This window comes from Aspergillus flavus, chromosome 4 (genome assembly GCF_009017415.1).
Source record: "Aspergillus flavus chromosome 4, complete sequence".
In the NCBI taxonomy this organism is placed as follows: Eukaryota; Fungi; Ascomycota; class Eurotiomycetes; order Eurotiales; family Aspergillaceae; genus Aspergillus; species Aspergillus flavus.
Genome location: NC_092405.1, coordinates 68476 through 92167, shown reverse-complemented (window position 1 = coordinate 92167; position 23692 = coordinate 68476). Strand labels below are relative to the sequence as shown.

General features: G+C 48.8%; 11 protein-coding genes across 11 annotated transcripts; 4 read left to right on the top strand and 7 right to left on the bottom strand.

Moving 5' to 3' along the window:
* Window positions 1-382: 382 nt before the first annotated feature.
* On the bottom strand, window positions 383-3011 carry F9C07_1486279 (pantothenate transporter). Its single transcript, XM_041285714.2, has 9 exons — window positions 2223-3011; window positions 2067-2160; window positions 1889-2013; window positions 1570-1828; window positions 1255-1518; window positions 1096-1196; window positions 972-1037; window positions 684-918; window positions 383-637 (listed from the first exon to the last, which is right to left on the bottom strand). Exons 1-9 carry the CDS (start codon window positions 2384-2386, stop codon window positions 419-421), a joined length of 1527 nt encoding a protein of 508 aa, XP_041145525.2. The 5' UTR covers window positions 2387-3011; the 3' UTR covers window positions 383-418.
* A 682-nt stretch (window positions 3012-3693) lies between these two features.
* On the bottom strand, window positions 3694-4708 carry F9C07_3198 (uncharacterized protein; the record flags this gene model as incomplete). The annotated part of the gene is made up of 2 exons (XM_071511072.1): window positions 3694-4460; window positions 4522-4708. The coding sequence occupies 2 exons, from the start codon at window positions 4706-4708 to the stop codon at window positions 3694-3696; spliced, it is 954 nt and encodes a 317-aa protein (XP_071366198.1).
* Window positions 4709-4788: 80 nt separating this feature from the next.
* Window positions 4789-6294, top strand: F9C07_2212290 (uncharacterized protein). The gene is made up of 4 exons (XM_071509660.1): window positions 4789-4930; window positions 5007-5764; window positions 5785-5951; window positions 6002-6294. The coding sequence occupies exons 1-4, from the start codon at window positions 4868-4870 to the stop codon at window positions 6238-6240; spliced, it is 1227 nt and encodes a 408-aa protein (XP_071366197.1). The 5' UTR covers window positions 4789-4867; the 3' UTR covers window positions 6241-6294.
* Window positions 6295-6551: 257 nt separating this feature from the next.
* Window positions 6552-8102, bottom strand: F9C07_2202418 (major facilitator superfamily domain-containing protein; the record flags this gene model as incomplete). The annotated part of the gene is made up of 4 exons (XM_071509538.1): window positions 6552-6681; window positions 6756-6974; window positions 7105-7256; window positions 7332-8102. 4 exons carry the CDS (start codon window positions 8100-8102, stop codon window positions 6552-6554), a joined length of 1272 nt encoding a protein of 423 aa, XP_071366196.1.
* Window positions 8103-8354: 252 nt separating this feature from the next.
* Window positions 8355-9402, bottom strand: F9C07_3195 (uncharacterized protein; the record flags this gene model as incomplete). Its single annotated transcript, XM_071511071.1, has 3 exons — window positions 8355-8672; window positions 8745-9185; window positions 9241-9402. The coding sequence occupies 3 exons, from the start codon at window positions 9400-9402 to the stop codon at window positions 8355-8357; spliced, it is 921 nt and encodes a 306-aa protein (XP_071366195.1).
* Window positions 9403-10189: 787 nt separating this feature from the next.
* Window positions 10190-12791, top strand: F9C07_1485916 (uncharacterized protein). Its single transcript, XM_071508137.1, has 3 exons — window positions 10190-10416; window positions 10470-11676; window positions 11729-12791. Exons 1-3 carry the CDS (start codon window positions 10327-10329, stop codon window positions 12469-12471), a joined length of 2040 nt encoding a protein of 679 aa, XP_071366194.1. The 5' UTR covers window positions 10190-10326; the 3' UTR covers window positions 12472-12791.
* An 835-nt stretch (window positions 12792-13626) lies between these two features.
* F9C07_3192 (putative transporter) lies at window positions 13627-15311 on the top strand (the record flags this gene model as incomplete). The annotated part of the gene is made up of 4 exons (XM_041291676.1): window positions 13627-13837; window positions 13892-14063; window positions 14120-14598; window positions 14653-15311. 4 exons carry the CDS (start codon window positions 13627-13629, stop codon window positions 15309-15311), a joined length of 1521 nt encoding a protein of 506 aa, XP_041145521.1.
* A 189-nt stretch (window positions 15312-15500) lies between these two features.
* Window positions 15501-18216, bottom strand: F9C07_2282865 (major facilitator superfamily domain-containing protein). Its single transcript, XM_071510592.1, has 10 exons — window positions 17661-18216; window positions 17511-17588; window positions 17322-17446; window positions 17057-17220; window positions 16899-16982; window positions 16662-16838; window positions 16489-16599; window positions 16171-16454; window positions 16001-16103; window positions 15501-15943 (listed from the first exon to the last, which is right to left on the bottom strand). Exons 1-10 carry the CDS (start codon window positions 17863-17865, stop codon window positions 15808-15810), a joined length of 1467 nt encoding a protein of 488 aa, XP_071366193.1. The 5' UTR covers window positions 17866-18216; the 3' UTR covers window positions 15501-15807.
* A 527-nt stretch (window positions 18217-18743) lies between these two features.
* F9C07_3190 (uncharacterized protein) lies at window positions 18744-19349 on the bottom strand (the record flags this gene model as incomplete). Its single annotated transcript, XM_041285713.1, has 1 exon — window positions 18744-19349. One exon carries the CDS (start codon window positions 19347-19349, stop codon window positions 18744-18746), a length of 606 nt encoding a protein of 201 aa, XP_041145519.1.
* Window positions 19350-19703: 354 nt separating this feature from the next.
* On the bottom strand, window positions 19704-20759 carry F9C07_3189 (uncharacterized protein; the record flags this gene model as incomplete). Its single annotated transcript, XM_071511070.1, has 2 exons — window positions 19704-20529; window positions 20593-20759. 2 exons carry the CDS (start codon window positions 20757-20759, stop codon window positions 19704-19706), a joined length of 993 nt encoding a protein of 330 aa, XP_071366192.1.
* Window positions 20760-22313: 1554 nt separating this feature from the next.
* On the top strand, window positions 22314-23566 carry F9C07_3188 (uncharacterized protein; the record flags this gene model as incomplete). The annotated part of the gene is made up of 3 exons (XM_071511069.1): window positions 22314-22640; window positions 22739-22773; window positions 23059-23566. The coding sequence occupies 3 exons, from the start codon at window positions 22314-22316 to the stop codon at window positions 23564-23566; spliced, it is 870 nt and encodes a 289-aa protein (XP_071366191.1).
* Between the last annotated feature and the right edge of the window lie 126 nt (window positions 23567-23692).

Below are 23692 nucleotides of genomic sequence, written 5' to 3'. Positions count from 1 at the left end.
GAGAGAGCGGAGCTGAAATGCCAAGTCGGTGATGCGAATGGGTTGTCAAGACTGGAGACAACCCTCTCTAAAGGACTAGTCTTCGTAACTATCACTCATGAGGAAGGGATCATTGCATTGATTCTCCACATCATAAACGAAGTAGCCAATGCCCTTGATGTATAGTACGAATGGTGACCCACATGGAGAGGCTGAGCTTCTCAGATTCACGGCTTGGATTATGGTGATTCGACCGGTTTATTGCATTTGCTTTCTTTTTTGTTTCTTTCCGAAAGCTTCATGGGGACAATCATCTATAGAACCAATTATGACCGTTCTTCGTTGGGTCAAAATTGAGACTAAATAGATCTCTTGGCATTCAGGAGCACGAAGCTCACTAGAACGCCACAATTATTATGAACTAGCAAGACGCCCAAGGTTAGAAGACATATCTAAATGCCGTATTCTGAACATCAGTCAGATCCTCCCTCGCCACAGCAATCCCTTGAGCGGGCTCTTTAGGACTATTCGTAGGTGCAAGAGTCGCTGGCCCATATACCCGATCTCTCCGTGAGTTTTCCATCCGCCATGATAGCCCCAGTACTAGGATCAGAACAGTCGCCGCCGCAAGGCACACCATCATTGCGATAAAACCGCTCTAGCTACAGGTTAGTGTGATCATTACTCCGACAGGATAGCTTTACCTTGTAACCTGGAGCTTCACGCTCGAAAAACAGGAATGGACCGACGATATTCCCTGTGCAGTAGGCGATGAACATCATTGCACTGACGGTCGCCTTTTTGGTAAAGCCAGCAACATTTGACGAGACCATGGAGAGAGTCATCGGGATACCTGCCGCGTAGGCAACAAAGAGGTAGAGACCGAAGAGGCGGACTCCTGTGCTTTCACAGGCGTAGACGATAATGTTTCCAATGAGACTATATGCTTCTCGTCACATATGGTAGTCTTAGGAGGAGGTGATGGAACTTACGCAATCATTGTGCAGCCGGCCAGTAGCATGCAACGAGTATTTGGAAACCTGCTGGCAAGGTAGGTACTGTTGGGGTTTGACCATGTTAGCCGTGCAAGATGGATAGACTATGGAAAAGAACTACCTTCCGAGAGCAAAAAAGGCGTGCACAGCACCCGTTGGGATCGCCAATAGGTAGGTTTGTAACGTCGTGAACCCGAAGCCTTTTACAACGATTGCTGAGAACTATGTAGATAGATCAACGAACTATACTTGCAAGCCAGATTGAGGGAGGGGGGAATACCATTGTCAAACCCCCATTTGGAATGTTGTTGGCTACCTGGAAGAAGAACAAGATGTAAATCTTGTAGTCCGCCAAGGCCTCCCATACCTGGTGCCACTGGATCCTGTCGTGTTTGATAGCTGTTTGGTTGACTTTGACTCGTTCTTCCGCCTCAGCGCGTTCAGAGCGTGAGAGGAATCGTGCGGTTAAGGGTGAGTCTGGAATGAATAGCACGAAAACAATCGACCAGACGACAGTGATTATTCCATATATAATAAATAGCCACTACTCAATCGTTAACCTCTTGCACCGACGGGATCAAGGTACGAGTCGCACCTTCCAGGCGGGGATGGAACCAGCAATATGAGCGACGCCATATGCTATCAGTCCCCCAAATGCTGTCGCGAGGGAGTTACCAGCGAACCATAAACCATGGCGAAATGGCTGCTCCGACCTGGTATACCACATGCCAGTGATAAGGCTAAAGCCAGGCGAAATGGCAGCCTCCGTGACACCTAAAAAGAAGCGAGTAACCATAATTCCAGTGAAGTCATGTGTAGTAGCGTGGCATGCGAGCACAACACCCCAAAGAAAGCTTAAACCATGGTCAATACTGCTGATAATTAAACGACTGTACAGGGAAGCTGAAGCTCACAGTGTTGTGGCGAGAACCTTCGCAATCGGCAGTCGAACCATGAGCATGGAGGCTGGATATGAAAACACAAGGTATGAGAAGTAGAATATCGAGCCTGACCACGAGTACTCAGTGCCAGTCAATTTCTTTACGCTCTCTGGTCAGTCCCTATCGTCTTTTCTTCGGCCATCGGACTAACCAGATCCTCTATGATACCCATGATAGCGGCTTGGGACAAACTCTGCTTGTCCAGAAATTGAAGCATATATGATAACATCATAATTGGCAACAGACTAGAAGCCCCAGTTAATTCTAAAACCCCCCTAAAGGGACTTGTTCATGCAAGAAGACGTACCGCCAGTCGATCTTTCTCAGTAAGGACTTGTTCCCGGTCGAGGCTGATGGATCCATCAACTGTTCCCCATACCCAACAGAAGGTCGATTGAGATCCGTAGCATGGTCCAAGCCTACCTCCCCTTCCTTATCGAAAGCGTCCGGCTTTTCTTGAATGTTCGACATTGAAATGACAGTTCTTTGGATTTCAGGGAAACTTCCAAAAGTAAGAGCCCGTCAGACGTCTGCATCCTGTTCCTAAATACTGATGCTCTTGGCCTTCGCCACCGTGATCAAATCATTGATAACATAATATCGATGCCCCCGCTCGAGAGATTGACTAGCTTGAGATGATCCTGAAGTTTCATTCCGTTATCTGGCATATCAGTAAACTTTATCGTGTGGCATGGACCGAAATTGAGTTGACCGTCGCGTAACTTGCAACCACTCAGAGCCCAGCATCGCGAATAGGGCCATATCTAGGGCAAGAGATTCATTGGCTGTGTCGGCAAAAATGGGTCTGGCACCATGCACTCCACCCCCAGATTTTCCCGTTTGAGGATGGTCTGCCAAGAGTATTCAGGGTTCTACCATATCAGAGACAAATATTGACGATAAGACTGAGAGCCGAGGTTAGATATGGAGAGATAATGTCTACAATTTTGTTGGTTTGGTGACAGTCTAACACTACAGGTCGGGGCCACTCATTTCATCAAGCCACCCCCTCATAGACGGAAAGACTATCGTATGCTGCGATTCTATAAGCGTCTTCCGGATCCACTGGCGGTCTTGGGAGTCCTCCATACACCTGGCCAGAACAACCATCGGCCAGTGAACTCTTCCTAAACACGAAGGGCTCACGGTTGAAAGCTCCTTAATGATTGCTAATGCGCCATTTACTGCATCGTGAGAGGACACGGACGGAGAGATCATACCGCTGAGCAAGCTCCGCCGGTAGCAGAAAAATACAGTGGTCGCGTGATACTCTGCAACTGCAAAGTAGACCGTTTGCAATTGTCGATTCCGCAAGTCCGAATGTGGCTGCTGGCTCATGATTATCAAGTCTTGGTATCGCTATGCGTGGACTGGTGGTTAGCTAGATAGTTCCAGTGGAATGAGGGCACTGTATACCTTTCCAATGCCACATAGGTCTTGCTCTATACAATCCATGAGTAACCATTCGGATTTCCCTCGTGTCGTTTGGGGCATGAGCAAGAGTCTATATTTCAGTTTTTTGCATTCGTTGGTCAGCTCCAGCGGACGAAAGACGGATATGTCATCCAACGCCGCTTCGCTCGGGTATTCGAATGGCCAGATTGCATGCTGTGACGTCCGGCTGTTATAAAAGAGCTCATCCATAGTAGATATAAAGGAAGATTCATGACCAGCCTCCTCCCACAATTGGCGGAGACGACCGTATTTGCATATTGTGAGGTTCGCATACCTGTGGGCATAAGTACAAGGCTACGGGTTACGTCCAAGCCAACATTGACTTACATTACGAAAAGCAATAACTGTTGAGTCAGTACCGGTAGTCTAACACGTTGACCAGGTTCGCCTAGTCTCGGAACTAAATCATGAGCCTTGAGGAACGTGTAGATGCCCTGAATATGCACCTCTACGGCAGAGCTATCCTGGCCAAACAGATACTCATATGTCACCATGAGAAAAAAGGCCGTTGAAATTTCATTCACTTCGTGAGGAGATAGGGACCCCTGGCTGTTGCTAAGGATGAGCTGAAATTCGCGTAGAGCACTCTGATAATGTGACGTCCCTGCTTCACCCGGCCATTGGTCGTATGATGCCATCTGGTCGCTTCTAAGTCGCTCCATATGGCGAATCCCTTCCAGCTCCGTGGCGGAGATTGCCAAAATCATCCTCGTTACGACTGAAGAATGCGGCGCGATATGACTATAGACATAATGCAGGGAGGCCCACTGCCATGGCTTCCCAAGCCATCGCACCATGGACGTATGGGGAAAGAATGCGAAGTACTCCCTCTCGCTAGATGATAGGCAATGTGAATCCGGTAGAGATAGGGAAGTAAAATGCATACTCCCGTCTATATTCCGCGGTCGGAGAGGATGATAGGTTCGTTGTAGGCCTGGAACCCTCGATGCTTTCAAGACGGGTCGCGACCTGGAAGCCTTTCTCGGAGTCTTGTGAATCCATTCACATTGCATTTGAGCATTTACACATCGGACACACGAAGGATGCGTCTCATCACACTTAATCTTCCGAGTCCGACACGTGGCGCACCCTGTTGCGTAATCATTTAGCGACAGGAACGCAATATACCCGGTCTAAACTAGAGTTCTTACCGGTCCGGGATCGCGGCGCATTGCGTCCAGACATAACTTTCATGGATGGTCTGGTATGTTGTTGCATAAATGGCAGCGAGAAGAAGAAATGAAGGAGTGTTGTTGGCCTTTTGAGTGGATCAGCCATCGCTTCTTTCGGTAATTGGTTGCGGGATAAGCGAGGGGCAACCGCTGATTGGACAGGCATTTGCCGATATCAAAGTAGGCTTCTCAGGTATCCACCTAAGGCATCCGCCGTATATGCGCTATTTCACTATAAGTACGTAGACCAGTACAAGTAGAACAGTGATATGCTCAGCATATTTTCTTGTATATCAAATCATTCATTATTATAAGATCTCTCAATATGGCTTCAATATCGGAAACTATAAGCAAACACGAGGAGCGTCTCTGGCAAGTTAACCAGGAAGTAAGTGGCCACCATCAGAGCTGTCCACCCCCATACTACTAGACATATCCCGTTAATTTCTCTTGATCCAATTCAGATTCACTCCAATCCAGAGCTTGCATTTGAAGAGGTTCACGCCCATGACACCCTATGCGACCTGCTCGAGTCGCTGGGATACACCGTCACGCGTCATGCTTATGGACTCAAGACCTCATTCGAAGCCGAGGTCGGGACCGGAGGAGGTTTGATTGTCTATAACGCCGAGTTCGATGCCTTGCCCGAAATTGGTCACGCCTGTGGGCACAATTTAATCGCCACCTCGTCCCTTGCAGCTTTCCTAGCCACTGCAGAGGCAATCAAGGCTAACCAGATTGAGGGCCGTGTACGCCTTCTCGGCACTCCTGCAGAAGAGGGCGGCGGCGGTAAGATTGAGCTTATCAAGGCTGGTGCCTACAAGGGAGTCGATGCCTGCCTCATGGGTCACCCTGGGCCTGGCATGGGAAAGGATGGCGTGGTTGCTCCTCGCGTTATGGCTCGTCGCGGAGCCACTGTGACCTTCCATGGTGTTAGCGCTCACGCCGGCAATGCCCCTTGGCTGGGCCACAATGCATTGGATGCCGCGGTAGCTGCTTATAGTAACATCGCCATGCTTCGACAACAAGTTGCGCCTAATCAGCGTATGCACGCAATCATCTCCAAGGGAGGTGACAAGCCCAATGTGATTCCTCATCTCACAGAGCTCCAATTCTTTGCCCGCGCGGAGACAGACGCAGAATTGCAAGAAACCGCCAGGAGGGTTACTGCCTGCTGTGAAGGGGCTGCGACAGCCGCTGGGTGCACGGTTGAGTTTGAATGGTAAGTAAAGCTCGCAACAGGAAGTCTCTATTAGCTATCGCTAACGTGGTTGGACCTAGGCTTGAAAACTACAAAGAATTGCAATGCAATAATATCCTTATTGACACCTTCTATAAACATTCACAGGAGCAAAAGCAGTATTACATGAAAGCATTGCCTGCAGTCAGTGGCGCGTCAACGGATCAAGGTAGGGCTGTTCATCACCACAATGGTCGCTGATACTAATTGTCAAAACAGGCAATGTCAGTTATGAGCTCCCAAGCCTACATCCTGGGTTCCTCATCGAGGTAGAATCACCGAAGATCGGACCCCATCATCCTGGATTTGAAAAATCAGCCGGAACACGACAGGCATTTGAATCGTCCTTGCGGTTCGCTTCCATCATGGCTGCGACAGGCCTTGAGGTTTTGCAGGATCCAGAACTCCGGAGTCGATTGTGGGCAGAACATAGAGAGAGATTTGGCAAGGCTGAGTAGCTGTGTAGATAGTAGAATTAATGTGGACGGCCTCATCAATTTGAAAGATTGAATAATACCACAACTTGGACATTAAGGTACTTTGCTTAGTACTACATGTGATGATTGTTTTATCTTTCCACAGTTGTTCGTTACCATCGATCTGTCCATCAGTTCCTGAGGCTTCTGCGTCCCAAGGCTTGGTATGCATTACAACTCATGAAGTACAAAAGCCTCTTGATATCGAAAGCACCAGTGATCACCCAGAGATATAGCTATCGGATGGGTGGGTCTTAGTACTACACACCAGTCCTCCCTATCTTCAATCATTCCTAGTCGCGTCTCGACTTCATGGAGCGCCATTCTATCCTCAAGCTCCCAATCATCGTGCCACGTGCGAGTGCAACTACCAAGTACCATGTCTGTATAAGGCTTTTATCAATTGCCACGAGATTCTCGCGTCTTAGCCGGTGGCATGGATGTCACAATTTGCGCTAGGCCAGTATTCTCGATATATATGCTCCTCCAGATCTGACACGAGACCATTGAGATTAGTTGACAGCTGATTGACGAAGAGGACCTGTGCAATTGCAATCGCAACAGCTGGACCGAAAGACTGGGCGAAAAGCATAATGGATGTATCAAGCGGCACGTCCTCCACAGGTAACACTGTTTGGACAGCGTTCTGTGGTCCGGAGAAGTCGATGCCATATGCAAGGCCCGAGAACGCAGTGTATATAATTAACTCCGCGAAGCTTGTGTTGATTTAGAAGGTGGTGATGAGTCCCGCGGCAACAGGCATTATAGCTGAGGCGAAATGCATAAATGGTGCGTAGTACCCAATGGCGCCGGTCCCGAAGCCGTGGATGAGTGCGCCAATGGTACCGGCGATATATAATAGAAAGCATCATGTAGCCGCTCTGGGTGTGAGTATATCCACGTACAATCTGATAGTAAGTAGGCAGATAATACTCAAGTACACTGTCAGTACTATTGCCGCATATAATGAATATACATCCAGCGATCACGCTACGGCGCTTTATAATGCGAAAAGGGAGAGGGGCAGCATCTCCTCAGCGTTTTTGGTTGTAGATAAAGGCCGCCATGAGGACAGCGAAGGCAATAATGAAGCCTATCACTAAGCCACTACCCCAGGAATACTTCGTACCGGCCCACGGAATGGCAAGGAACAGGGCCGTGATCGCCGGTATGAACAGCAGATTGCTAACCAAGTATAGTTGCAAGATTTTCTCCCTAATTGCCAGGCGCGAAATGTCGCTAGACTTCAGCAAATCTGAGAAACAACACATTGTCAACACCAGCGCAACAGCACCAAGAGGTGCGCTGATGTAAAAGCACCATCGCCAGCCAATTGACTGCACAATCGCTCCACCAAGAAGTGGTGCAGATAGTGTCGCCAGGCCTTCGACGGCACCCATAATGCCGGTGAATATTGGTCGTCTGCGCAAAGGTGTGGATTGCACGAGGATAACGAAGCACCCTGAAAGAAGACCAGCTGATCCTAGTCCAGCGACAGTCCTCCCAACGATGAGCATGGTTGATGTAGTGGCCGCCCCACAGAGCAACGAACCTGCTATCGAGATAGCATTGGCAAACAAAAAGACGCGTTTGATAGAGAAGAGCTGGTAGGCCTTGCCAAACACAAACTGGAAGGAGCATTGGCTGAGCTTGAATGCAGAAGAATACCACCCGACATCTGCCACTGTGTGAAAATAGGTTGTAATGCTAGGAACTGCCGTAGCGACGATGTTCATGTCTACGCTGGACAATATCAGGACAGCGGCCAGGTTGAACATGAGGAGCCAGAATCTCGCGACTTTTGCAGACTCGGCTACTTCACGCGCGCTGCCACGGTCGGACATCGCGTCGAAGGTGTTGCTGGCCTGCCCATTGATTCGCAAGGTTCATCGCGCGAAGGTCGACTCGTCCCGTGCTGTTCATTTGTTTTGACTAACATTGACGACGCCATCCTGGTGGAAACAAAAGCCTCACTGGAATCCGATCCCCCTAGACAAAGTACTTGGCGAAGACGTTTACTAACAAGCCTCATTGCTCTAAGTCGAAACGGGTTAGTGGTAACGGCCATGGTCAAAAGAATATCCTGCCATCCAATTCTAAGAATACGTTGTCTGAGTGTAGTTTGCAATTAATGGTTGGTTTTGAATCACTGTTTCATAACTGGGTGCACAATCAAGCGCGGCAGAATTGAAGAAGATATTATCCAGCGACTGCTCGCAATGCAGTCGTAGGGTCTTAGTATTTAGTGGACATTCCCCCATAGGTAGCAGCAGATCATTTTGATGCTTGCTATACAGAGGGGGAGGAGGCACGTAATCATCGTGGCATCCATCGATATGAACCCGTCGGACAGTGCCGTGTTCACTGATGACGTGTGGTGACATGTAGATATTGAAAGGAATTGTTCCTTTTATCTATACAGATATCAGCAAGGGCAGTCCCGTAAAAGTGTGTAGGGTCATATAATCAAATGATCAGATACCTACCATTGATAGCCCTTTTCCCACACCGAGTAGCTCGACAGTGAATGCTACTTGATGCTTGATCGTCATCATCTTAGAACTCACGTCCTGGGTGCAAGCTGCAAGGTCCTGTGGCAAAGATATTGTTTTTGTGATGCACCACTCAAGATCAGGTTCCTCAGATTCTGGTGCTATACAATCGTCTAGGTTGTGCCGCTCGTTGAAAATGATGTGCTCCCGTTTGGATGAGAGAAAGTGAACGTTGAACTGCGCGGAGTATGCTGCTGGGGCGCTAATTTTGACCTCGTGTTGCTCAATTACATCGATGGTCAACGCGTGGAGCTTTATCCCCTTTGATAATGGAGCGAACCGGAGTTTCATTGGAAATGTTGCGCCAAATGGGATGTTGACGTCGGGGATAGAAATGCTATATTGTGCGACGTTATCCCACTGCTTGTCGATTGACTATGAGACATTGTTAGTCATATGTATACAGAAACAAGAGTGTTGCATTGCTGACATTCAAGGCTGACATCCAGTTGAGACTCTCCTCCACGGAAAACCGTTTATAAATCCGTAGAGGCTCTGAGACAACGATATTTCTATTCAACCTGCGCTCGATCATGGCATGGACTTGATATGAGTGGTAGTTGGTCTCCGGGCCTGGGATAGTCTCGAGCATATTTCTGTTTAGAGGAATACTGAAGGGAAATTCATAGTCCCCTGCCGGTAGGCTGAAAGGATTCTGCTGATGGGACGACGCCAACGGCTGCGTCGCTGCAAATGTATTCTCTTCATGATAGGATCTGAAGAATGTGCCCTCATCATAAGGCCTACCGCTGTTAGGTCATGTATAATTTTGGAAACAATAGAGGATTACTAACAGTTTAGCTATACCTCGGACCTGGACTGATATTCCTTTGACGGTTATAGCTTGCGCAAGTGATAAGCGAAGCTTCCCAGATATGCAAGCCTTGCTTTCGGAGAAGTTCGAAGTCGGAAGGAAGATACACGACTTGTCTAAACTGTAGATGTGAGGCATTATGGTGTCAGCTAGTCTTGAGCACAACGTCAATATGGGAGTCTAGAGTCGGATCAAACCTTAGACTGCAAGACAGGGTCTCATTGAAGAACATGATGAAAGGTATCAATTGGTCCTTAGACACTGAATGCCTCGGTGATCTGCTTTATTGCTCCATTCCGGTTCTTAAGGCATTGCCTCCAAATCGTATTCTTGTATTGTCTTTATATCGCGGTGAAATGAAGGTCTTTCCATTTACGGTAAGAAAAGCGGAACTTCCATACAAGGGGCGGAATAGCCGAAAAGGGTAAGTCTCCCGCCGGCGCAAGACTGCCGTATCAGGCAAAATACTCAACCTCCTCCATGATCAGAACTACAAAAATGCATCGGATGTCGTTGTCCACGTTTACCTGCACAGATATCGAAGGCACTCTGAGTCAAACCCGTCGCTAGTCATCTCAGACAAGTGACCGTCATTTTAGTTGTGCTTGCATGCAGTTTCTATGAAGTAATATAAATCCGCATCATTGGCTCGTTAATCGCCACACTCGACATTGAACAACAACACAATCCGAGTCGGCCGATATGGACCTCACCTTCCACATCAGTCAAGACGGGAAAACCCCGAAAAGAACATATGCCAGAGGCGCTTGTGAGAGGTGTCGCCTGAGAAAGGTTCGTTGGTATCTTCACTTGCACTCCCTAATGACTCACCCGATGATGTTTAGAAAAAATGCTACCACCAGAAAGCAAACCGACAATCAGGGTTGTCTACGCCACTGCGGCCGACTACTCAGTTCGTTCAGTATTCTCCAGCTACCACTCGGGGGTCGCGACCGCCCGTGGGTGTCTCAGCATCGCAGCAGCTTCCTGGCGAGCCTGCGGAGCCCAAGCTACAGAGTACCCAGCAATCCTCTCAAGTTCACATGGAAACTCAAAAGAATGCTTCGCAACCCTCACGGCGGGATACATGTGTCCACCGTTTTATCGGTGACTTGAACCCAGTCGTACTTTTTGTCGGCGATGGTAGTACGAGACTCATGCGTGGGCGTGCTCACCAGCGGGATGTCGGAGTCTGGCTGGATAGGGAAAATGAATTTATTGAAAACGGCGAGAATGCCTATCATGAAGAACTCTCGTCGAGCAGTACCAGATATCAGATGTCTCGCCAGAAGCGACACTCAGGCCGCCCGGGCGCTCTTCTTCCGCCACGACAAACCCAAGAAGCATTGATAAACATTTACTTCCGTCGTATCCACCCAGTGCTTCCTTTAGTTCACGAGGAAGATTTTCAAGTACAATTCCGCAATGGTACTGTTTCCCCGTATCTCCTACAGGCAATATGTCTAGTGGCCTCAAAGGAAGGCGAGGCAGAACCAATCCTCCGACTTGGGGATCGTGCCGAAACCATGTCACCTTGCAGGTTTAGCAATCTTCTGTACGATGACCTGTGCCATGCCATTACCATGCGTTTGGAGCGGCAAAGAATGACTTTAATACAAATCCTCGCCCTTGCTTCGTTGCATGCTTCGGGACCTAAGAGCTTCGAGGACGCGTCCTTGTATTTAGCTCAAGCCATCCATCATGCTCACACTGTCGGGCTACACTTCCTAAAGTGTGGCCCTGAGAGACATGAAAAACCGCTAGTTACACTGTTTTGGTGCCTATGGAGTCTGGACCGGTGGATCGCGGCCATTCACGGGAGGCCGTTGGTAATTCACGACAGAGACCTAGGGCAACAGCTCACAGACGTGATTGACCTCTTTGACAGCCCCTTTCGCGTCTGGCTTTCCCTGGCGTCCATAATGGGCGAGGTCATGGTAGTGTATCGGCCGACCCTAGATGCCCCCGTAGATGAGAACAAACCCGAAATTCCCCGCTTCGAAGAACTGATTGCAAAATGTCAAGCGGAGGATATATCTTTGGATCAAACGTGTCAGTCTCCTTATGCCTTCTTCCTCCCAGTGCGCTCACTGAACTACCCCAGTGTCTTTCGAATTGGCGTACCATGCAATAGCTCTTCTCGCCTCACGGCCATGGGGCCTCAAGGCTCAACCGAGGTCTCACGCGCTGTACCTACGACAGGATCTAGCTGTATATCGCTTAGCCACCCTGCTACAAATGTGTACCATCAGTCAGTTCGTGCCTTTACCCACCGTTGCTTATTCCATATCCCTCGGGTTCTCAATATCCTATAAACAGCTCAAGCGGTGTCAGCTTCCCAGTACTCAGTATGCGGCAAAGAAGCACTTACAAACTTTTTATAAGAGCCTGGAGGCTCTAAGCTCGACATGGTGGTCCGCTCAAGTGATGACCCGGCTTGGTCAGCGTGCATTGGGTGGCATGCAACGCGTGGCTGGGAGAGCGAGTCAGTTATCGCCGTCACATAAGAAAGGACCGGCAGCTTCAACCTCATCAAACTGCGAGGTCTACAATATAGGTCCTTTCCATTCTGAAGAAAGCTTAGAAGAAGTAGCCGAAGCGGCACACGACCAACAAATTTGTGCAGACGAGGCTGTCGCAATGACTGATCACCAATTGTTGTTCGATTTTGAAGACTTAGATACCAGTGGCTTCAATAATTTTGTGACGGACCCCATGTTTCAAGACATCGACGATCAACTGGGAAATTTTTTAAATATCAATATCCCCAAATGTCCTTCGGACTCTGCCTTTATCAACCCGGACACGATGTGGAACCCTGATGAGTTTGACTTTTCTTGTCTTTAGTCATACAAACTGGAAGTGGCGATCAACAAAGGTCGGGACAAGTAACACTACTTGTACTCAATTGGTTTGGTATAGCGTCTCAATGGAACAGGAAACTTGAAGCCCCTGAAGTGGAAGGTTGATTACGTTGTCTGCCTGGTTATGTTCAATGCACTCAGGCTATCAAATGAGCACGTTTCCATACAGCACTCATCTCCACGTTTAGGTCAAAGAATCGTTGACCCTGGGATCTGATCCGAAAGAGAGTCCGATTACCTAGAGCAGGAGGATAGAATGTACAATTTTCCTGAGCTCCCCCTGACTCGTCTATGCGGCAGGGAAGTTACATCGAACGACTTCACGAATCACGAAGATATGACAAGCATAGTTAGCTCTTTGGAATCAAACCTTTGGTCGAGGAATGTCAGGATATAAAGCTAGATATAATACTAAATACCATACAGGATGTTATTACTCTCCACGACTCAATATATATTTTGTGCTCCCCTTGTACGATCAGCAACATTGCCAGACCATTCTCAGCGGATCATGAGGTACTCGTAAGTGAATGTAACCATGTATGTACTTGAATGATACGATCATCGCTGACTGGATTTTATCAACTCCCAATCGCCTAGGTAGTGAGTGGGCCCCTCCATCCAGGTCCTGGAATGGTCAGGGCAAGACAGACGAAGGGCAACAAAAGCGGTGGAGAAACGGAGTGGTTGCGGCTTCCAAAATGAGCACACTTTCCCCGAAGAGGAAAGCCACGTGCTCCGGAGCAATACTTATCCTGGTGCGGGCCCAACCAGGCAAGTTAAACCGCAATGGGGTTCGGACGGAAGCCGAGTTTGGCCCCGACTTGCCCGATGAAGACAAAACATTCCCCAGACCCAGACCCTCACTCTCCGCATAACCATGACTTTCTCCAGCTTCCTGAAATCTCCGCGTTGGATCCACTGCGCGACCTGGTCGCCGTCCGTCAAGCGGACAACAATGGACCCTTATCATCCACAATGACGGGGTGTTCCCGACCCTGGCAACTCGCGTTTCGTCATATACATGATTCGAGGTGGATATAAAAGAACGCATCCCCGATGGACCGGATCCATAGGCATAGGCATGTGGTGTTCGATCGTTGACCACTTCTCATAACGATACCTCCCACCGTTCATCATGCGCACCTGGTATGGAAGAGGCACATCCCTTCAGGCAGCCATCACGGCATGCTGTCTTGTGGCTTTTGTCCTATTCGGATATGACCAGGGCGTCTTCAGTGGGATTGTCGGGAATGATGACTGGAGGAAGCAGTTCAATTATCCCGATGATTCGGAGGAAGGAATTATAGTAAGCTGCTATAACCTGGGCTGTCTTTTGGGGTGCTTGGGTAAGTGAACTGGCCGATATGAATGAGCATCAAGCTGAGCCATATGGATGTTAGTCAATTTCTTCATTGGAGAGACGTTCGGACGCCGGAAGACCATCTGGCTGGCGATGGGTGTGGTCATCGTGGGCGCAGTACTGCAGACTACCGCGTTTACGGTGCCCCATCTGATCATTGGGCGACTAGTGACGGGCGCGGGCACAGGTCTGAAGACATCCACAGTGCCAATGTAAGTTGTGGTGTTAGCGATCACAGGGAGAAGCAAAATGCTCACTGGGACTCAAGGTATCAAGCTGAAATGTGCGAGGGTAAAACCAGAGGACGTCTGATTTCATCCGAAGTACTCTTTACTGCAGTCGGTATTGTTGTGGCGTACTGGTTTGACTTTGGAATGTCATTTGTCGGCGGCCCTATCGCCTGGCGACTTCCTATTGCGATGCAAATCGTGTTCGCTATCTTTGTTATTGTGCTTGTCTTTGGCCTCCCCGAATCCCCGCGATGGCTTATGAACCACGGCCAAGAGCAAGAAGCTATGGAAGTCCTCTGTGCGGTCTATAACAAGGAGCAGGACGACGAATATATCGTCAACGAGCGCAGGGCGATTTTATCGGCTATTGAGCTGGAAGACGCAGTCAGCAAACAGTCTTTCTGGAAGATCTTCCGTAACGATGAGGTGAAGACGGGCCAACGAGTGCTCCTTGCGTGGGGTATTCAGCTCATGAACCAGGTTGGAGGGATTAACCTAGTCGTTTATTTCGTTCCGAGTAAGTGCTGGATTCCTTGAATTAAACGACCCCTGCTGATGATCTACATAACAGCGGTCCTGAGAAACAACGTTGGCATGAGTGCCCAACTTTCTCAAATCCTCGGCGGGTGCATCCAGATCATGTTTATGCTCGGATCGCTTCTTCCCGCATTCATGCTGGATCGAATGGGCCGACGGAAGACAATGATGATTGGTTCTTTTGGCCTCGGCGTATGTATGCTCATGGTCGCCGCCCTGCTATCTCAGGTCAACGAGCCGAATGGAAAGGCCTATGCCTCCGCCTCTGTTACCTTCTTCTTCCTATATATGCTGATCCATGGCATGTCTATCAACTCGGTCCCGTGGGTGTACGTCCCAGAGATCCTACCACTAGAAGCCCGGACGAAAGGCACGGCTATCGGAGTAAGCTCTAACTGGCTGTGGAACTTTACCGTGGTCATGATCACGCCAGTGATCATCAACCGCATTCAGTGGAAGGCGTACCTGATTTTCATGATCACTAATCTCCTCTTTATCCCAATCATCTACTTCTTCTATCCGGAGACTAGCAATCTGCGTCTTGAGGATATTGATCTCATCTTCTCCCGAGGCGGGGACCCGGTGAAACAGGCCAGGAAGATGGCTGCGGAGATCAAGGCATATGGGTATATTCAAACGGAACAGCAGTCGAATGAAAAGGAGATAAGTGGTATGGAAGTGGAGCGTGTGTGAACTGAGGTGATGGCCCTAGCGGCAAACCTGAGGCGCTGGCTGCTGGAATTGTTTGTATTCCACCGGTTTGTTGCTAATGGCTACATCCCGCCCTAGGATTCTCTGTGACTTTGTTTTATTGCTTAACATAGATATCAATCTTTTATAGACTATTCTGTCTAAATCAATCGTGAACATAACCCGGGAAACCTACTCCGAGTAAAAGTCTTCCTTCTAGCTAGTAGCTCCGCACTCAGTGACAAATATCTCTAACAGTAGTTCGTTCACCCATATCGGAGATGAAATCGCACAGACTCTCCCATCTTTGCTCCTTGTTATGACTAGCACTGACAGCAACTATATACGCATATTTCAATTAACAATGCTCAAGAATGACGGTAGTAGTGAGATACGGTCTCTAATATTTTGATGAGGAGCTGTATATGGAATATTCATAATAGGTACTGTCTAACACCCGCCGTTACACACTAATCAGGACCATAACGTCCTGGCTAAATTAAGCACTCTCAAGCTTGTCCCGAGCAACATCCTGCTGCTCAGCAATCACATCAGCAGGGATGCGATCCGGTGTCGTGTTCACAAGCATAATCATGGGGAGCAAAGAGGCTCCGAGGAGGGCGAACGTCACGCAACTAAGTCAGTCAGCATCTCGTCGATAGGATGATATATAAGTGCAGCGAGAAACATACAATCCAGTGAGAGGGTCACTCGTGGTTTGAGTATTCATGCCGTAGGCAATTGCTTGACCGATAGCTTCGATGCATCTGAATGCTGCACCATTACGAACGTTCTCTGATGGGGAATTAGCATATGAACAACTGCTTGGTGATCCCCAACCAAGATCTGTTTCAGTGCTCACCTTGCGCATCTGTTGCAAAAGATGACAGAAGCCAATACATGTACGACTGTGACAACGGACCTGTGGTCTGGACGAAGAAATACGGCAGGAAGGATGAAGCATACAGTCTGTCATCCCAGTCGATGTGGCCAGGATCATGGCGGTTGAACTTGGTTTGCATGATGATAGACCAGATATATACACCAACGTTGAGGATGACGACGGTGTAGAGACCGATCTGCGCACGGCGGCGTTGGCTGAGACCCTTCATGTCAAGGATATAACCGAGACCAAAGCAGCCGATTCTGGTGAGGAAAGAGACTAGTTAATGTCGATCACGAACAAGAGATTATATCTTGGACTAACATGCAGAAGAAAGGAGAAATCAGAGACGATAGAGCACGGGCCCGGACAGAGAAATAGGTTCCTAAGTAGGTAGTCCAAGTACCACTGCCAATTCAGTTAGCGTTCCATGGTCTTTTTCATGGATATAAGTGTACGATGTAACCCACGTGTAGAAAAATGACCATAATGCCCAAAGGGATGAAAGCACAATGAGCCTGGAGGTTATGGTCTTTGCAATGCGCCTAAGCTCCTCTTTGGTCGAAAGCGTCTCTGAAGTCACGATATGGGTGCCATCCGATCGGATAACGCGCTCAAAGGGCGTGATTAACAATGCGAATGGAAGACTGCAATACGCATAGATTAGTTTCTGCCATCGAGGTTGTTCAGGGGAAGAGTACACTCACGCGAGGCACTCAATGATCACAAAGGCAATGAAAGTATCAGGGGTGACTCCACCATCGGCACCTTTCTCATGGTTCTTTGCTAGACTTTAAGAAGAGTGAGCTTCAGTCAGGATTTATCCATCATGCACGCCTTTCGTGTAGGCTTCTGAGACACTTACTTAATTGCACCTCCGACTAACTGTCCGAGATTTCGCGAGACAATCCACAGAGCTAGATACTTTCCACGAGCACCGGACGGAGCAAGCGTCATAATGGCTCCAGCCTCCGCGACATACCAGCAAGCGGTCCCGATACCGCCAATAGCACCGCTGAGAATGAGGTACTACAGAAAATGGCTTTTGTCAGGCATTGCGTACTTTCAAATTGCAGGCCAAGTTGCGTAGATCCGGCAGGTAGGCATGTTCAAAAGATCCTCGCACTCACCCACTGGTTTCCAAACTTGCTGTTGCAGTAGTATGCAGACCCTTGGATAGGGAAGGACATTGAGCCGATAACCAGGGCCCACTTGACGCCGATTTTGTTCACTATGGGACCGCCCAAGAAGCAAACTTGAAAGAGTATCCGCCGATTAGCGCGCTTAACGTCCTTGTTGGAGGCAGCGGAAACACATACCGACAGCCAGCGTGGCATATCTGATCGCGGTCGAAATATTTGACACCTGAGGAGTTGCAAGGCCACCACCACCGAGGCCTGGAATCAATTAGCGCCACATTCCGACTATACCAGCCTGGTTGACATATGATGATGGTATGAAAGTCTCACCGGTAATCGCGTCAGACATGGCTGGACCACAAAACGCCTGGACGCTCAAAAGCATCATCTGGGTCAAACTGTGCCGCCATACACGTTTCCATAGCGGGACGGCATCCATGCTGACTCCTTGACTCTGATCGGTGATATGTGTTGGTGAGGTGGGCGGAGGACCCTCTTCCGAAGGAGGAACAGCCGTCTTGGTGTCGGTCATCATGAAAGCGTTGTACGTAGAGGAGAAAGACACCAAAATCTTTTGCTACCTGGGTGGGCGTTTATATACATGGGGATCGGGGTTTCGGGTGAGTCCCGTAATATCTCGACGCTAAGCTCGTGTCCGAAGAGGTGAAGGGTGGGTCTGTTCCCCATGGGGTTCTTCTCGAGTCAATGGAAGGTCCACGCGGTCTGTTCTGTATTCTACCGATAATCCCATGGTGGGTATTGCGATATATATACATGGTGCATGGCGCAGATAGCGATTTTGTTCTTCCTTGTTACTCAGCAGGAGATAACACCTCTGACCAGTCAGCATTCGGTATCCCGGCTGTGAAAAAAGAAGGCGGGGTTAAGAACGGTTATCGTACAGAGCAGAAGTTCTCACTATCTTATCTCGATGACCAGAGTGGGTCTTCTTCCCCGTAGTCCAAGAGTCCAGAGGCGAAGGTCTTAGGGCACGGAAGGTCCACGCGAAGGCATAATCTTCCCCACTACTCCGTATCTCGGTGGCGGAATGACACTTCTAATAGCACGACTTCGAGTTACTCACCACTATCGGGATGCTTATCTTGAAATGGTAATCGAAACGGGCTTGTAGGTCTTAAGATCGTACTCCTAGTTTATCTGAGATTTATCTGAGATTTGTAATTGCGAGACTTGCCACCTGCCCTGATAGGATCTATCACCCGATACGATTCGCAGCAATTGAATTTCCCATTCCTTGTAAAATTGGCTTACGTTTCTCTCCTGAACAAGAAGCGCCGACACGGATACGAAAGGGGAAGTATTTATGAACAGACGACGAGTAACTGAGTAGACATGGTCCAGATTCTCATACACAGTAGTCATGTGACCCTAAAAATACTCTATAACCGTTTGCTACAGCAATCCACACATTGCAAGAACCACCGCATTCGAACCTTCCTCTGCATTCACGTCGCCGACATATCCTAGCTTTCCCGTACCGACTTTGGCCAGCGCCACGGCTGTCTCTCCAGCTATGTTCACCTTCGTTGCCGGGAAGACCATCGACTGAACCACCGAGTCATCATCAGTTTTGTACCACATATCACCTGGTGCGACGTTCTTCACGAACACAGCCTTCTGACTGTATCTTTGTGGCAGCTTCTCGGCATTGGCGACACTAACCGCGGCTGGGTTTAATGCCAGGGTTGTTCTCTGGTAGGATCCAGATTCCCAGTTGAGACCTGCCTGGGAGAAAAATGGTTTCAGGTGGTTCGGTCGAACGAACGAAGGAAAGTGGCCCATGATCACGGCCGTGCCCCCGCGACGGACATACTCTAGAACTGCTTTCCAGACCGCCCTGTTCTCCGGGAGGGTCAACACTTCGTCCGTGACGAGGATGGCCGACGGTTCTGGACGTTGTGCCAAAAGCTCAATGGCCGAGTTGGGTTTTCGGCTCGCTGAAAGTCCGCTTTTGACGCGAGGGCCTTGAGAAGCGGGGCATAACTCTCGCCAAACCATGGTTGGAGGTGCAGAGAGATGGCAAGAACTCTCAATGTCATGATTGCAATGCCGCAAGTGTGGCTTTTGTAGAAGTCCACCAGCGAAAGAGTGTTGATTGAAATGCAGAAGTTTTGTTGAACGGGAGAATATGGGAAAGTGATACGTCATTGGCAACTTAAGACGGTGAGGTCATGAGACCCGATCCATATCTCTGGTTACGGACTTGCTTTGCGACATGGAGAAGGCAGAAGAATGGTCGGAAGACGAAAAAGGTTGTTGGATATGTATATCACGTACAATGTGAGCGAGGCCATCCAAGAGTACGTGGTGCCCTCAAAATGACCCAGCACCGAAGCCACTGGGACATCGAATTTATGGAACTTCAATTGAAATCCATGTATCCCTGAGCTCCCAAGCATCTGCAACAAAGCTCAACGCCCCTATGAAGGGTTCGGGAATCCCAATCCCAGCAGGCATCCCCCAGTGCGCACATAATGCTCCCCAAGTCACGCTTGACACCAAGCTCTTCCTCGCGGCATGGACTTCCTCTCGCCGCGCGGATGTTTCCGTATCATTGTCGTCGGCCTCACTCGCACTTTCCACCTCCTTGTCAATCATCTTTATCTTACCATTGGTGGATGCCACTGCCTTCTGGTCGGCCCTCTTTCTAAGCACACTCTCCCGCCAAAGCTTACCTAACTGGAGCATCATATGCACACACAGGGAAAGAAGACTCCAAGCATACAGCTTCTCACTATCGAATCGCTTCCATAGCTTCTCCGGTAAAACGTTTTTTGTCATGAGAAAAGCGACATTCTCTAAAAATTGGTACACTGTGGTCGCCACCAACTGGAGTCGTGTTAGTTCTCGGACAATTCGATCCGCCGGTGGAGCCTTTGCGGTTTCAGAGCCCCAGGTCCATATCGAGAACAATCCCAATAGACGTAGAGTGCAACGAGTGTCGAACATCAAAGATGAAAGTGACAGTAGCGGTGACCATGCAGGCGTCTTGATTTGCGTATGTGTGGATTGACCGTGGCATGGAGTAGTTCTATGTCTCTGCATCACTCTCAGCAGAGCATGTAGGCGAGCCTTGATTTTTCTCCAGATTCTCGAAAGGAGAAAGTAATGTAAGGCGTGCGATAGATATTCAACGGAGCCGAGAGCGGCGTCCTGACCTATTGAGCTAGAGATGAGACTGTCGTTGGCAGTCGACCATTAACTCCGAGATCTGTAAGACATGATTATAAACGATACATACCTGTTTATTTTGTGCATCGTAACATCCGTCGACCTCAATCCGGCAGCTATTGACCAAAGTTGACAATTCCCCACACAATGTGGATCTGTATTGGTGGAATGTGTTGTTCCACCTGTGTCCAGGGAGACGTCAAGGCATCCATCTTGCTGGCGTTCGGGATCCGACATATTATGGACTTATATGTCAAATGTTAAGACGGCGAGCCAGCCTCGGGCAGCCGCGAAGGAATAACAGAGCCATAACTTATATCGGCAAGTTGAAAGTAAGGACTGGACTTTTCCGAGTTTCCGACGTTCCGAAGATCTGGTTTAGATCACCTTGATTGGCTGGACCCACCGAGGTTCTCATAACAACGCGAGGACCTGCCTAATTCACATTATTTCTCAACATCTTTGATAATTTATGCATTCGCCATGTGGGTGTCAATAGGTAAAATAGTAGAAGTATTCCGTTTCCACTAAGTAAGCGAGAGAAGTGTCAAAGTCGTGGGGAACGTATGGAGAAAACGAACCGGAAAGGGAGAAAAGTTCGGGCCGTCTCCTGGTCTTTCCGCTTGCGGACTAGCGTCCTGCTCAGGTCATAACAGAGAGAGAGAGAGAGAGAGAGAGTGAGCTATTGTTCTATGCAGAACTGTCATTCATTTATGGGAAGTACAAACAGCTACTGATCATGGAAGTAGCTCTCTTTATACAGCTTCTCCATCAGCTGTCGATCAGAACTGTTCCCGGTAGGTTAGTACTCCCACACCAAATATATATAATGTAGTAATCACACTGTCTTAGTTATCTAGGATTAAGACACATTGGGCGAGATGCAAATATCCGCCCTAGCTAACCCGTCTTGAAATATGGTTAATACTGTTATAATAGGGGCAAACAGACAGCGTTCCCTGGTAGGGCTGTAGTAGTTATTCGTCTTTGATTCTGTTCCGAGTCGCCAGTCCCACTGGACGGCGGGTTTAATAAATGACTAATGCTCTGCAAAAGAAGAAATAGCAACCGCGAAGTAGACAAGCAGAAAGAAGATCGAAGTATACAACCAAAGGACACAACCGGATTGAATACAGGGATTACTTGGAGCAACATCTACCCTTATCAGAGTGGTAGATAACAGATACCACCCTGAATTACAAGCAACACGGCCAAAACATTACACCACGCGCGTATGCCATATTTGCCTTGCCGACATTATATGAATTCCACGAGACGCCTCGAACATGTAGTTATACGTCCCCTCCGGGTAGGGCTGAGCCTATTCAAGCATTACGACGTTGGTATGTCTACCCACCACCGGAGGAAGACATGGTACTTATCCTCTTTTGGACGTTGCTGTAGTGACTTGGTCAGAAACTCTGAACTTATCAATGAATGACAATGTCTCTACTACCACAAACTAGGATTGAACCCCCCCTGTTTCAATCCCAAAAAATACGGCCCTGGAGGAAGCCAAGCAGGTTGGACGGAGATTGCGGCTGTTTTTCTCCGTTGTTGCCTTTAGTCGACAGCCGGCGTCTTGGCAGGGCAAACCACTCAATCTGAGGGTCTCAATGCTTTATGAAGTCCTACAGCCAAGAAAACGATGAGTTACTCGTGGTTGCTGATACCCTGTCCAAAAGACGGGGTCAGTGCTAGTCATCCTAATAAATGGACAGTTAAGTACAGCCCAAGCCCCCAGCAAGTTAATCCCTAGCCATATCCTGTGGCGTGGGCGTCATAAAGAAGATGTGGAGCGCATACCTCTTCATCATTGCCGCGCTGGCAATCCAGCTCGAAACTGGCGAAGCAGCTGACATGAGATACCGCGATGCATCCAACTGCGTCGACCCAGAATCCTTCATGTCATGTAGGCATCGCGCTCGTGAATCGCGCATCGACTGTGTCAGTAAGCGCTGTTACGTTGCGGAGGACCCATGCATCAAAGTATGCGATGGCGATGATACGTGCATGCGAGAGAAATGTAATGCCTTACAAAATGAATGCCACAGGCCCTGTGAATGTGCCGAGGCACAGGACATAATTGATTGTACTGCAACGAGCTGCTGGAATGAGGTTGGCGCTCCCCTTCGTGCTTATTTAGCTTGAGTTCGATTTGCAATATTGCAGACCTAGGAAAAGGCAATCGGAAATTAATCGATGACCCGTAATAGGTATATTCATGCGAATATGGAGTGTCGGTCAGCGGGTTAGTTTACTCCTGCCCCGACGTTAACCTGGACCAGATTCCCTTTTGGCCAGCACCCGACAACGCCCCGAGTGGATGTGTCTGCAACGTGGGAAAAATCACTAAGAAACAGCTCCAAATCGAGAATCAAGCAAAGGCATGCGTGAAGAATGTGACCAAACCAGGCCAACTATCTGCTGCTGAAGAGAGGACAGACTATTTGTAGGCCTGTCTGTGCTGCGAGATGAGTGCCATAGTAGCGTCGTACGTGTTGATTAACTTACTCACTACTTACGGATTGGACAGCCTGACGAATATCCGTCTCATTGCACGCAGAATCTGGGACACCTGTCCTAACACAAAACCCTTCCTTATCACCGCCGATTACTGGAGTAAGTACTTACGCGGCTCGCTTGACTGGGATGCCTGTGCCCCGTACCTGCAGCAATATGATTGCACTGGGACCTTAGGGTTTGGGGCCGCCGATGCCGGAGGTACACAGAACTTTTATGAGCCGGGAAACATCCCCAAGAATGGGACGGGAATGTTGACGAACACGGGCGGCGTTATCTCGACCCCTGTTAGTGGGAGTAGCTTCACCTGGACGCTTGGGTCGACGACGCACCCTATTACTGCGGTGGTGAGTAGTACGGCTACTCCTTCTACTACGAGAGAATGTACGGCTACGGCATGTCAAGGGAGACAGACGACGGGTGGTGGAGAGTCAATCGCAGCAGGTCAGTCTAGGCCGGGTATCTTGTTGGCTGGTACTCTACTAGGGCTCTGGGCTGCTTGGATCGGCTTTTGCATGTAGATTAATATATTTCAACTCTCTAAGACGGGCTCGTTGATGCAATAATGACTATTTGAAGTGGCTGATGGTATGATATGCTTTTCCCTTAGGCATGCTATCAGGACGGGTATGTACTTTATATACAAG